The sequence below is a fragment of the Musa acuminata genome, chromosome BXJ3-6 (assembly GCF_036884655.1).
Source record: "Musa acuminata AAA Group cultivar baxijiao chromosome BXJ3-6, Cavendish_Baxijiao_AAA, whole genome shotgun sequence".
Lineage (NCBI taxonomy): Eukaryota > Viridiplantae > Streptophyta > Magnoliopsida > Zingiberales > Musaceae > Musa > Musa acuminata.
In genome coordinates, this window is record NC_088354.1 from 5130237 (window position 1) to 5143923 (window position 13687).

Below are 13687 nucleotides of genomic sequence, written 5' to 3' on the forward strand. Positions count from 1 at the left end.
TTCCTCCAGTCCACTCATGGGTGACCATGGGATTTTATTAGCTGCCGACTCATTCATCCACATGCCTAGCAGCAGGTGAGCGATTTGCTTGGCAGATGAGTGAATGATGCGGGAGGTAAGTCGGATCCCATGCCATCGTTGCTTGGACTGAAGGGAGCTCCCTTATCTTCCGACCCCATTCAAATGGTTCACCTGTTTGGTCTCCCTGCATGCTGTACTTAAACCACTGATGCTTCATGACCATACTAATTTGTCTGAGCGAAACTCTGGACTTGAAATGCATTCGTTGTCAGGCCATACTCCTCCTTACCAGACAATACAAGTTTCTGCAGAGAGAAACTCTTTGTTTCCATTTTGGTTGGGTGTACAAGTTTCTGCATTCTCTACAGTGAGCTCAACAAAATCTACATCTCAGACTAACTCATTTGAGCTAGATAGAGCAGCTTGTGACATCAGATATGGATGTTTATGCTCATCTTGTGTCTGTACTGATCATGTTGTTTGGTGCTGAACATTATGTCAGTGTCATCACCTTTTTTCGTGCAGGATGTCAGCTTTTACTCCTACTTTGGCCACCGACTTCGTAGGATCAAGTGGCAGAGAAGAGAGTTGCCGTTACTTGGATCTCTCATTGACTCATCCACTTTATCATGCTCAGTCCAGTTCTTGTAAACCCTAATGAGGCTGGCATGAGGAAGTGTTCAACATTAATTATCTGTGGCCATGCATGCTTTCGTGCTTCGAGTTCGTAAATGCCATTAGGGTTTGTTTACATTCATGAAGCCTTTGTTCTTCGTTGCAGGATGGAGCCCAAGATCTCACTTGTTATACCTGAATCTAATTGACCTCTTTGATCTTGATTCTAAGTTTGACTTCTGCTTTCTTGATGATCATGCTATGTTTCTTTGTAGCATTTCTTCCCCCTTGGAGCAAGATAGATAGTCTTATTGTCATCCATGATTTTTGGTTGTCTAGTAGCAAATTTTAGACATAGATTCCTTGAAGTTCTATTGGTATCTTTGACTATCTGCAGCAGGGTCCTTGTATTTCTGTAAGAATAAATGGCTAAATCTTTCAATTATTTTCTTTTGTCATCACCATAAAAATGAAGGGAGCATTGTAAATAGTCACTGTATATGTTTGATCAACTTTTTTCTTATGATATGGTTCCAAATGATTAAGAGCACATTATACTTATGCTATTTGATGAAATCTCACTATAAGCTTTATGATATGAATGTACTTGTTATGTTTGAATTGGTGACTGGAAATGCCATATAAATTGGATGTTTGGAGTTCCCTTCTTTGATTATTTTTTGGAGTTCTATGTTTAAATGAAGCCTAACAAAATACATTTCTCTCTTCTTTACTTTTCCAGTAACTTTTTTGATCCTTTTTTTTTTCTCTATCTGAACTGTTTTGACTTCTTGATCTACTCTTTCAGCTTTGTATTTTTGTTATTCCAATACATTTTTTTCCGTGTTAATGTGTAGTTATCTGTGCAGGTATAAACTGGTTATAATTTGTTCATTACATTTTGGCTTTTTTGGCTACAAGATCACATGTCTCTCAAATGAGAATGTGCTCTTTGCTTTTTCTCTCTGTTGCTAGCTTTAGATGAACTCTCATTATGTTACTAATGTTGGGGTTGAGGCAAATTTGATGTGGTGTAGCATTAGAGTTGTGGTCTGTGCATCTTAGATTTGATTTCTTCGAGTCCTATTGACCCATTGAATGTATTATACATGGATCTCTTATTAAGAGCAAGTGCACTTGCGATTGTGAAGGCTACAAAATTAGCCACATCCAGTACTGTACTTGAAACCAAGAAGTAAATGTACAAAAGAGCAATTGTGGTGTGTCTGCAGGCATTCATCAATAGTGCATTATTTTGTCACAGCAAACACTTGTGCATGATCTCAATGTGGCGTACAAATGTTTACTATTCTACGAGCTTAGAGCCAAGTAGTGTACTGATCAACAGAAGAGACAGCACCAGGTGAAAACCCAGACCCTAAATGTGTGTGTTGGCACTTTGTCTTCCCAACAGCTGCAAGAGTTTCATATTCAAATGAACTTGCAGCAGAAACTGAGCTTTAGCTTGCAAAGACTTCCTTTTCCAATGCAATCATGGAAGCCACACTGCTGCATATTTTGTGCAAGAGAGCTCTGTTTCCAGATCTTCCCAATCTGGTCCTCGGTGGTGCTGCACTCACAGGTCTAAGCAACATGGGAAACATATATTAAAAGCCTTCTTGAAATCTAGCACTTAATGTAGGGTAAAAACTAGATTGACAGATCGTGAAGGCCACAGTTACATTGGCTTTTGTGTCATATTCTTAAACAAGTGGCAATAGTACGACATGACAGAACCGCAGGGTTCCTATTGGATCTCACTGATACAATATACAGTTTAAGTTCCCAAATGGGAAAAGTATGAAACGAGGCTTGTAGTCCTTTTTGGTTGCGCATTGAAGAATAGAGGCCACAGTGATTAGGGTTCTGACGCATGAAACTTGTTTTTTTGTCTGATCTCAAGTCCAACGCATTGGCAATGGTTGTATACATAAGCACATACCCTCAAAAGATGATATTGCCAATTCTGTTCCTTCTGAAGGAGGTTGATGACGATGATTCACGTGTTCTTGATAACTCCATGGCCATCCCTGCCCTATATGAAGATAATAACATTGGTTTTAGTTGGTCGCAAGAAGACAACAAGCCTTCTCAGCATGAACGGTGACACACACTCTTTAGCTTACTAAGCAGACAGCATTTGGTTACCTCATCAGCGATGGCACTGTGAAATCATCCATTTCGCCCTGCTCTTCATATGAGAGCTGCTGAAGCATTCTGAGGATGCAAATATTGCAACAGATATTTATGCTTAATGCCATACCTTCAATGGGTCAGGAAATCTCGACCGAAGGCTTTGGGAGAAATGTAGGAGCCACTCACCTGAAAGATGCATTGCATGTAAGATACTGATCTGGTTTTGTAGTAAATGAGTAAGAAAGGAATCCATGGTATTAGTTGCTTACCGAGGCTGACATGGTGCGTCACCATGGAGAATAGATGCAACATTTCTATTGGACACAGCTATAATTTCATGACATGTTTCTGCATCATAGAAGTGTGGTAGGGCAGACAACTAATTAAAGCATGAATTATACCATGTTGGTGCATCAAGCTACAAGTGCATGTTTCCACGTAACCTTGTCTGCTACTTCATGAAGGTTCAAGATGATAACTCTTATCAGAAAGTCAAGCATCAGCACTTCCAACTCTAGGCTGCAGAGAAAAATTCTCACATTTCTGAATCGTTTGATTGGCTAAAATGACAGGTTTGCACGTCACACTCTCTGCACTGCTTTGATTGATCGGGATAAGGGAACAATCCTTATCTTGCAATGCAACCCAAACGAAGAAGATTCCCGAGTGCTTCCAATATATTGAGAAAAAAGAACTTGATGCGGTGTCCTGAATCAACCATCTTGGTGCTGCTGAGAAGCTCTCCTCTTCAAACATTCAACTAGCTTACATTGTGGTTGCAAACAAGAACTGGTACAAGTTCTCTTGCAGATTCAAAGAGACGCAACATATGCTCATCAAGGTATTGCAAGGCAGCTACCTGTAAAATCAAGTGACCAGATTAATGGTTGGAAGACATACCTCGCCAAGGACCATAATGGGATCATCAAGCTCAACTCCTCGTGTCATTAGTTTTATTACCGTGCTGTTTGTGTCAGCCACTTGTAAACGAGAAGAAATTAGTAATATATCAGTTGCTGATAAGCAAAATATATCGAAGGAAAAAAAACTAATCCCTCTCTCTCTCTCTCTCTCTCTCTATTTTCCATCTATATAAACACATCCAATATGCAGTGCTACATAACATTTTGCTAGTTACCTTCTCAAAATGCTGTTACAATGTAGCAAATTGCACGTCAAAATGCATTTCTATTGCCTTCTCAAAGTTAACATGCTAGAAATATCAGAAATAAGCTTGCTTCAATAAAACTGCACAATTGGACATCTCAAGCTTTTAAGAAGACTACACACCCTTCTCACACGAGGCAAGATGAGGCATATAATGCTTGTAAATACATTACTTCGGTTGGATGAGGTCTGATGCCCAGACTTCATCTCCAGGCGGTGATGGCTGCACTCAGTGTCTCAGTTCACCCGTCTGCATCCAGAGGTAGCCACAGGAAGAAACTGGAATTCAAAACTTCCAAAACAATAAACATGCTGCAAGGTCTTTTTACTCAATTCACCCACATGAGATGATGAGATTAGAAACACCACCGAAGTCATACTAGTAAAGCATAAAACCAGTCAGTGCCATAACAAACACAAAATCGGCTGGCAATCAATGCAAGCCAATCTTGTCCTTCCAAGTTCTGACAAAATCAAACAGCTAAGAACAATAATAACAAAATATTGAAATTCGTCATCTTCAGGAGATGGCAATAAGATGAAGACATTGCTTAACGTCTGCAACCTCTTGACTTCCTAATCAAAGGAGAATACTCCAGTGTTCCCCAATCAAATAATTATACAAAACATAAGAAGATAAATAAAATCCATGACCTTGTAAATCAAACACTATTAATTATTTAACATTTTGCAAAAGCTTCAAAGTCCAACAAGGGAGAAACTCAGGTCATCAGGTGCCCGACAACTAAAATAATACTTCAGTTTAATTTAGCAAAAAAAAGTCAGCATGTTGTGACACAGACAAGTATGATATTAATATTTCATAGGCCTTCCTCCAAGCTTATTATAAGCATCTCATGTTCTTCTAACCTGAGAAAAAGAAATGGAATTGGGTAACCCTAAAGCTACATATTGATAACAATTCAAATCACATCAAAAGAGCACTAGAAAAAATTGCTAGGAGAATCATTGAAAGATCATGCAAAAAAGAGACGGTGAACTATTGAAATAATAACTCCCTGGCTTGCTATGTCCTTCACAATCTCCCTGGCTTTCCATTCATCGGTATCCTGGCCAGCTCTATCATAATCTTCATGCAACTTCAGAAGATAATATCAGCCCAAGAATTAGATAACATGAACATGAAGCAGCTCTACAACTTGTTTAATATTGGCACCACAACGAATTAAATAACTTCAGGCTTATCAAGAAGCCCGCAGAACAGATAGAAATTATACTACTCTCACAAAATAGTTTTGAACAACCTTGGGTACTAGTCCAGCAACATGTTTTCTCTTTCTTTTCTTCCACAGCTAGATGCCCTTGGACTAGCTTATTAGTAAATCTAATCTTGCCCCATGGTATAGCTTGACTTGTGATGACATTAAGAGGGCCAAATTGACATTTTAGAGTCGAAAGTACTGACTTTGCTGCCTCCATCGAGAGACAATCTTGAGCAACCAGGTTAATTCTCTATGCTTCGATCAACCGAAAAGTTTGAATAACCAAGTCAGTCTCAAACAACAGTAGAAACGGAGACAGTAGAAGATGGCAACAGTTCTCTTGCTGATAGGCAATCCAAAAATAAGGAAACTCCTTCAGAATCATGCTCCCTTGATCTTCTCACACTAGCTCTCTCTGCCAGCAAGAGGGAATTTACGCAATTGCATCGACTTGGAGAAGAAATCAAAAGCCAAAAATTCCAATGAACTTTGAAGGTGAGAGAACGTATAACGCATTTGCAAGATCGATAGTTTTTCTCACCTTCCTCAGATGGTAACGCGGCATCTTCCGACTGCCAGAAGAATGCGGGAGCAGATCGAACAAGATTCCATGCCGGAATCTGAGGAGTCGCACCGGATAAGTATCGCGCCGTGGTCATAGACAATAGAAGGGGAACAAAAAGCAACTGAAAGGGAAGAGAACAGCTGCATTGTGCCAGAAACAGAGCTAATACGGATCTGCTTTAGCAATTGCAACATACATGTCAGCCGATCTCAAAAGAAAGAGCAGACGTCATGCGAATGCTCGTCGTAAGCCATGAATCGATAAAATCCCACGGTTCCCTAAACCCCTCCTCCCCGATGTCAATCAAGGTTACAATGACAAGCATCAATACCACAGGAGACAAGGAACGTCTTCGACGAACCCATTATCATCACACAATCAGCAATCACCTGACATCTCACCTTGCGATCTCACGACCGCACCGCGGAATCTTGAGACTCAGACGATGTTGGCGAGGATGACGATGAGTACTCTACCCGACTTCTCCTTCCTCTTCCAAGGGCCGATATAGATGTTCGTCTCTAGGGCTTTAGGCAGGAGAGAGAGGGGGCCGCTTCGGCGATCCGTCGACAATGCTCTTCGGCACCGACCCTGCGTTGCCAGTGGACACGACTGCGGGCTCCAAAGTGAGGTCACTTTGCGCGTCCAACCGGGTGATTGGGTTGGCCGGAGTTGGAATTAAGATAAAAGAAAATTATCAACGGGATAATTATGTGATTAGATATTTTTAACGGATACCTATAATTTTTAAAATTATATCGACATCCTATAATTAGGAAATTAAAATATATTGATTATTTAAGAAATTAAAATATATTGATTATTTACTCTAACGATGTCATTTTTATCGATGGAAACATGAAAAATCAAAGATACAAAGATAATTTTAGTGTTCGATGATAGACTCCGTGGTGGCGAATGGTGACACTACCCCCAGCTCACGTGCTCCAAATCCTCAATGCCAACCCCGTCTATCCACCGTCGTAGCTGTCATCACAACTAGAGGAGTTCGTGCTAGTGCCCTTCAATAGATTGCCAAAACTCTTGCCATAGCCAGCAACTCCCCTGGGCATGCCACCGTACTCGACCTCATAGCCAATGGTGAGGGCCTCATTATCATGAAAGCCCTCAACCACGACAGGGGGGTGGGTTAGCTTATCAAAATTGGTTGCATCCGTGGGTGCCGAGGGTCAACGGCTAACGGGCTTCACTAGTTGCGACAACGACTGTAGCGACGGATGGAGAACAACCGACGTCGAGGATTTAGAGCATGTGAGTTGGGTGCGACTGTCACTGTATGCCACCGAATGTTACGGCAAAGATGGTGGCCACCTTCGCCACTAATCTATTAGGCAAATCCCAACCTTGACCCCTCCCCCTTTGCATCTGTGTTAGTGTTGACACAGTTGCCAAGCAGCGAAATGACAACTTGACATCTGCATTAGCGTCGACACAGTTACACAACGATGCCACTTAGCATTTGCATCGATATTAACGTAGATGTAGAACGACAAAAGAGTCACTCGATGAGAGGTGGTGCTATAATTGACATGGTAGTGGGGGTAGCGATAGCAACTCTAGCACCCTAGATTTAGGTCGAAGTTGGAATCTGCCCAACAAACTCACTGGCCTCCACGAGAGAGCATGCCATCAACCTCATTGTCACCTGTTTCATGTCACTCGGCATCTGTGATGACACTAATGCAGATGTTGAGCGATCCTTTTGTCGCTCAACAATTGCATCGATGCCAACGCAAATGTAAAAGGGGAGAGGTTGAGACTAGGATCCGCCTAATGGGTCATCGACAAGGCAACCACCATCTTCTTTGTAACGTTCAGACTTGGTGATGACGGATGGCAGCACCGCCCCCAGCTCACATGCTCCAAATCCGTAATGTCAATCGCTCTCCATATGACACATAGCTGTCATCGCAACTGGTGGAGTCCACGTCGGTGCCCATCAGTTGTCGATTCCTAGTACCCACAAATGTAGCCAATTTCGATGAGTTGGCCCTGTCGTGGTTGGTGGCTTTCACGACAATGAGGTTCTCATCATCGGCTATGAGGCCGAGTATGGTGACATACTCGAGAGTCGTCAGTCACATTAGGAGATTTGACGATTAGTTGACGAGCATTAGCACAAACTCTATCAACTATGATGACGACTGTGGTAGCGGATAGAGGAGACCGATATGAGAGATTTAAAAGGACGTTGTCTTCATCCGTCCTTATCGAGTCCATCACCGAATATTAAAATTATTATTTTTTATTTTTATTTTTATCGATAAAATTAATATCGTTAGGATAAATGAATTTAGATATTTTGCCGCTGGGTTCGAAGAGTCCCTTTCCATGCGTGATCAAAAAGTTGCGCCCGCCCATCTGTTTGATCCACTCCCTCCACCCTCCACCCCCACACACCACCCCACCCCCCCTCCCCTTCATTAAATGCACTTTTTGCGCCCGCCATCTATTTGATCCATTCCTCCCTCCCTTCCCCACCCCCCTTCTTCTCATTAAATGCACACCCTGAGCGACTCCACCCACCCCTAAAGGGACCGACGCCCTCCGCCGTTTCGACCTCCTCGCCACAATGTGGCCACCATTCTGGCCCCACTCCCTTCCCTCCGCAGGAATGTCCACTTACGCTTCCTCGGACGGCGCCGCCCCTTCCACCACCCCCTCCTCCTCCATCTTCACCTCTCTCGCCCTTCCCTTCGCCGTCGCCGTCGCCCTCGGCTTGCTCGTCCTCCTCTCCGCCTTCCTCCTCGCCTCCTACGTCTGCTGCCGCGGCCAACCCCAGAGCACTGCCCTCGACCCTAGCGCCGTTCCCGCCGATGGAATCGTGGCCCCCCCTCGTATAATCTTCGTCCCCGAGGATGACGATGGGGACGGCAGCGAGGGCGGGGGCGGCGGTCAAGCCTCGGGACTCGACCAGACTGCCATCAGCTCGTACCCTAAGTTTCCGTTCTCGGCAGCCAAGGGCGGGGATACCGTCTGCTCGATCTGCCTTTGCGAGTACCGGAAAGGGGAGATGCTCCGAATGATGCCCGATTGCCGCCACCACTTTCACCTCCTCTGTATCGATGTCTGGCTCCGGCTCAATGCATCCTGCCCGGTCTGCCGGACTTCGCCGTTGCCTACACCGGTGTCTACTCCAACCTCGACCCCACTGTCGGAGCTCGTCCCGCTCTCCCAGTTTGCAGCGGATCGCAGGCGGAGGGCATGAGCCTTGCAAATTAATCAGGTCCATTGATCTTTGCTTGCTCCCACCATCTATTATTTCCAGAGATGTAGGGCTCCAAAATCACCTCTGATGAGATCCATATCATATAGACTGGACTTCAAAATCTTCAATATTTATCGGCTTATTAGCTATTAACTCTTTTTTTTGGAGGTTAATGGCTATTTGATGTTTACATATTTGTCGTCTCATTAGCTATTTCCTTTTTCAATAGTTTATACAGAGATTTATTTGTAACAGTTTGATGTTTACATAATTGTTATATATTTTAGTAAGCTGATGTCGGTTCGTATTTAAAAAAATGTAAAATATTTAAAATATGATGATGAGAAGTTTTAACAGAGTATTAATGTTCTTAAAGCTTTAATATATTTTCTCTTGACAGCCAAACAACAGATCTGTTTTGTTCTCCATACAATATTCCCTTCTATCAGCATCATTCTGTGCTCTCCTTCTCTCACCACCACCAGTAACAATTCCCTCTCTCTCTCTCTCTCTCCCACACACACCTATTCCGCCGCCGCCACCACCATTGCTATGGCTGAACAGCATTCATCACCTCCGCCACCATCGCCACCACCACCACCACAAGAGATGAAGACGAAGACATATGAACTAGCCGCGCACTCCATATTCTATGCTAAGCCCACCGCCGTCCACCCCTTGAAGCTGCTCCTGCACCCGTGCCGGCCCTCCCCTCCGCCGCATTACATCCTCCGCGACGTGTCCCTCACCGCCCGCCCCGGTGAGATCCTTGCCATCGTTGGCCCCAGCGGTGCCGGCAAGTCCACTCTCCTCGACGTCCTCGCCGCCCGCACCGCCCCCACCGCCGGCTACCTCCGCCTCAACTCCTCTCCCCTACACCCCGCCTCCTTCCGCCGCCTGTCAGCCCACGTCCCCCAGCACGACGCCTCTCTCCCTCTCCTCACCGTCTTCGAGACCTTCGCCTTCGCCGCCCGCCTCCTCCTCCACCGTTGCCACGCCTCCGCCATCATCGCCTCCCTACTCGCCGACCTCCGCCTCTCCCGCGTCGCCCACACCCGCCTCTCCGGCAACCTCTCCGGCGGCGAGCGTCGGCGGGTCTCCATCGGCCTCAGCCTCCTGCGCGACCCCTCCGTGCTCCTCCTCGACGAGCCCACCTCCGGTCTCGACAGCTTGTCGGCGCACCTCGTTCTGCAGTCCCTGCGCAGCGTCGCCGCGTCCCGCTGCACCACCGTGGTCCTCTCGATCCACCAGCCCAGCTCCCGCCTCCTCTCCTCCATCGACTCCCTCCTCCTCCTCTCCAACGGTTCCGTCATCCACCACGGCTCTCTCTCCTCCCTCGACCGCTTCCTCCTCTCCTCAGGCTTCTCTGCACCTTCCCAGATCAACCCCCTCGAGTTCGCCATGGAAGTGCTCCACCAACTCCCCCACCCAACCACCGCTACCGTTAAAGCACAACGAGCTTCCGCCGCTAAGCTAAAAGAATCAAAGATCGAAGGAGAAGAAGAACTCTCCGTCCACTATTCCAGCTCTCGAGTTCGAGAGATTGTTACGCTCTACGGTCGCTGCTGGAAGCTGGTGTACCGCACCAAGCAGCTCCTCCTCGCCAACACTCTCGAGGCCCTCATCGTCGGCTTCCTCCTCGGCACCATCTACATCAACGTGAGCTTCGACGACGAGGGCATGGCGAAGAGACTCGGCCTCTTCGCCTTCACCCTGACCTTCCTGCTCTCCACCACCACCGAGACGCTCCCAATCTTCGTCGAGGAGCGCCCCATCCTGCTCCGCGAGACCTCCTCCGGCCTCTACCGCCTCTCTTCCCACCTCATCGCCGGGACTCTCGTCTTCGTACCCTACCTCCTCGCCATATCCCTCCTCTACTCCGTCTCCGTCTACTTTCTCACCGGGCTGTGCGCCTCCTGGTCCGCGTTGGCCAACTTCGTCCTCATCGTGTGGGCGCTGGTCCTCACCGCCAACTCCTTCGTCCTGTTCATCAGCTCCCTCGCGCCGGACTACATCGCCGGGACGTCGCTGGTGACGGTATCCCTGGCGGGGTTCTTCCTCTTCTCTGGCTACTTCATAGCCAAGGAGAACATGCCGGAGTACTGGGCCTTCGCGCACTACCTCTCCCCATTCAAGTACGGGTTGGACGCACTGCTCGCGAACGAGTACGGCTGCCATGCGAACCGGTGCTTCGCGTGGGCGGGGCAGGAGATGGGAGGGGCGTGTCTGGTGACAGGAAGAGACGTGTTACAGCGGCGGGGATTGAAGGAAGGAGAAGGGTGGGCGAACTTGCAGGTGCTGTGGGGGTTCTTCGTCTTCTACCGCCTGCTCTATTGGATTGTTCTTCGCAGGAGAGCCTCGGCATCCAAGAAATGAAGCAAACAGCTACGGAAAGCTCGGATTAGCACCAGTAGACGAGGTATATGTTGCATGAGAGAAGAGGAGCTCAAATACGCGCATGTGTCCAACGGATTACACTTCGTTACTTTCTTTCTCTTCTTTCAACTCAACTCATTTGTGTCACTGTTAACTGCATGCTGATGACTTGCATTCAAGAACAAGTTCTTCTCCTCATCATTCACCAAATGGTGGTGTTGGGTCCATTGGATTATACTACTAAAACTATGGTGGGGGTTGGTGTCTGTCCTTGGGGTGGTAGGATGTGCCCGGCCAGTGTTCACGGGTTTTGGGTGTATCCTTCTCCTCATGTGAACTCTGGCAGCGCCTTCACCATCGTTTATATATATATATATATATATATGGGCTAAGATTTGGGCCAATAGCCCACTGCTTTGGTGTTCAAGGATGATAGAAATGTAAGGGACCAATATGTAAATATAACATCTCTATTTATAAGCCTAACCTATCCACCGTCTTCCTCTTCGGTCGCGGCTACGGTTTTGCGGAGGGCGACTCCAATGGTAAGCGTTTCCCCCCTCCTCTTTTCGTGCTCCTTCCCTTTGTCGTCTTCGATTCATCTCAAACCCTTGCTGATCCGTAGGGTAATTGTTCCTCTTTTTGATTGCAGGGGAAGGGAACCGGGAGCTTCGGGAAGCGGAGGAACAAGACCCACACCCTCTGCGTCCGCTGCGGTCGCCGCAGCTTCCACCTCCAGAAGAGCCGCTGCGGTGCCTGCGGCTACCCTTCTAGCCGGATCCGCAAATGTGTGCCCCGTACACTCACTCCTCGGTCAACCTTTTTGGTTTAATTTTGTGGAGTTCGATCTCTGACAATGAGTTCTTGGTGCTCTTGGATTAGATAACTGGAGCGTGAAGGCGATCCAGAGGAAGACGACGGGAACCGGGAGGATGCGGTACCTCCGCCACGTACCACGCCGCTTCAAGAGCAACTTCCGCGAAGGTCGTCATCTGGATCCTTTCGAAATCCCTAGATTTTGTCGCGATAAATCTGTTGATTGCTTGAATTATTTTCTTCTTTCTTTGTTCTTGGTTGTGTTTAGGTACTCAAGCGGCTCCCAGGAAGAAGAACGTGGCTGGCTCTTAATTTTAATGTGCGGGGAAGAGTGAGCTTTTCGTTTATGATATTGTGCTTCTACTGCAATTTCTAGATATCTGTTTTGGATGCTGGAAATGGGTTCTTTAGATCTCTTTTTATGAGAACTTCATTGGAAATATTGTGTTGTGAAATCAAAGTATTGTCTTTGGAATTTTATTTTCTTGATCTGGATGAGCGTTTGTATGCTGTTATTTGCTGTACATTTTTCATGTAGTTTAAAGCTCCAGTAGCTTACTCTCACTATACAATGTTATTTGCTGAATTCTTTACTTAGAAAAAGCTTCAGTAGCTTACTGGCACTATACAATGTTTGCTTAGACCTTTTGGTTCCAAAATCTTATGGGAACACTGGACTTTGCAATAAAATATTGTTATATATAACATAATTGGTTAAGTTGGTGACTGAGGATAAGTATTAGTTTATTCTAATGAGTTGGAAAAAGGGAGAAAGGGATGTTGTATCTCTAACCTTTTAGTTTATGGATATTGTTTCGCCGAGATGCTTATAGTGATTCCATTAGATCATTATACATTTGATATCTCCCCTGTTTCGCAAATTATCATTTCCTCACTTTCCCTTTTGCATTAGATTCAATCGGATCGATTTTGGCCACCCCTGTTTTGCAAATGATCATTTCCCTCTTTGCTATCATTTCTCCTGTTTTGCAAATGAACTCCTTTTCCCTGTCTTTTATTTCTTTTTTTCAGGTCAACCTTCAGTGAGTCGCTTCGGACTTGGAGCTCAGGAGTTTTTTTCCAAGTAGAAACTGATGCAAATTGATCTCTCTTCTTAGGTGTTGGATCAAACTTTCAATCTCAGATTATTATTGAACTTTGAGTTGAAATAGAAAAGATTACTATTTTCTGGGAAAAAAGTTGTGTATTCCGTTTTAATTGGGTTTCTTCTATATATCTGAATGCATATATATTTGACGAATCCACAAATGTTGACATGGAATGGTTTTAGTTGGGCTTCTTCTATATATCTGAATGCATATATATTTGAAGAATCCACAAATGTTGACATGGAATGGTTTTAGTTGGGCTTCTTCTATATATCTGAATGCATATATATTTGAAGAATCCACAAATGTTGACATGGAATGGTTTTAGTTGGGCTTCTTCTATATATCTGATTGCATATATATTTGACGAATCAACAAATGTTGACATGGAATGGTTTTAGTTGGGCTTCTTCTATATATCTGAATGCAT

General features: G+C 45.4%; 3 protein-coding genes and 1 long non-coding RNA gene across 20 annotated transcripts; 3 read left to right on the top strand and 1 right to left on the bottom strand.

Annotated features, from left to right (window-relative positions):
- Nucleotides 1-2064: 2064 nt before the first annotated feature.
- Nucleotides 2065-6364, bottom strand: LOC108953049 (uncharacterized). Of its 16 annotated transcripts, none has more exons than XR_010497234.1 (5): nt 6129-6364; nt 5704-5782; nt 3042-5577; nt 2785-2958; nt 2276-2671 (listed from the first exon to the last, which is right to left on the bottom strand). It is a non-coding gene; the product is annotated as an uncharacterized LOC108953049 (long non-coding RNA). The 16 variants fall into 16 exon arrangements; XR_010497232.1 differs by having other exon boundaries at nt 3042-3752; nt 3911-3985; nt 4113-6364; XR_010497236.1 differs by having other exon boundaries at nt 3042-3575; nt 3673-3752; nt 3911-6364.
- Nucleotides 6365-8254: 1890 nt separating this feature from the next.
- Nucleotides 8255-9090, top strand: LOC135639677 (RING-H2 finger protein ATL67-like). Its single transcript, XM_065153541.1, has one exon. The coding sequence runs from the start codon at nt 8321-8323 to the stop codon at nt 8954-8956; it is 636 nt and encodes a 211-aa protein (XP_065009613.1). The 5' UTR covers nt 8255-8320; the 3' UTR covers nt 8957-9090.
- A 246-nt stretch (nt 9091-9336) lies between these two features.
- LOC103987060 (ABC transporter G family member 4-like) lies at nt 9337-11530 on the top strand. The gene has a single exon (XM_009405248.3). It carries the CDS (start codon nt 9509-9511, stop codon nt 11330-11332), a length of 1824 nt encoding a protein of 607 aa, XP_009403523.2. The 5' UTR covers nt 9337-9508; the 3' UTR covers nt 11333-11530.
- Nucleotides 11531-11744: 214 nt separating this feature from the next.
- On the top strand, nt 11745-13409 carry LOC135582052 (large ribosomal subunit protein eL37x-like). 2 transcript variants are annotated; one of them, XM_065153543.1, is made up of 5 exons: nt 11745-11877; nt 11985-12120; nt 12215-12316; nt 12417-12467; nt 13181-13409. In XM_065153543.1, the coding sequence occupies exons 1-4, from the start codon at nt 11875-11877 to the stop codon at nt 12458-12460; spliced, it is 285 nt and encodes a 94-aa protein (XP_065009615.1). In that variant the 5' UTR covers nt 11745-11874; the 3' UTR covers nt 12461-12467; nt 13181-13409. The 2 variants fall into 2 exon arrangements, with proteins under 2 accessions (XP_065009615.1, XP_065009614.1); XM_065153542.1 differs by lacking the exon at nt 13181-13409 and having other exon boundaries at nt 12417-12628.
- Nucleotides 13410-13687: the final 278 nt, after the last annotated feature.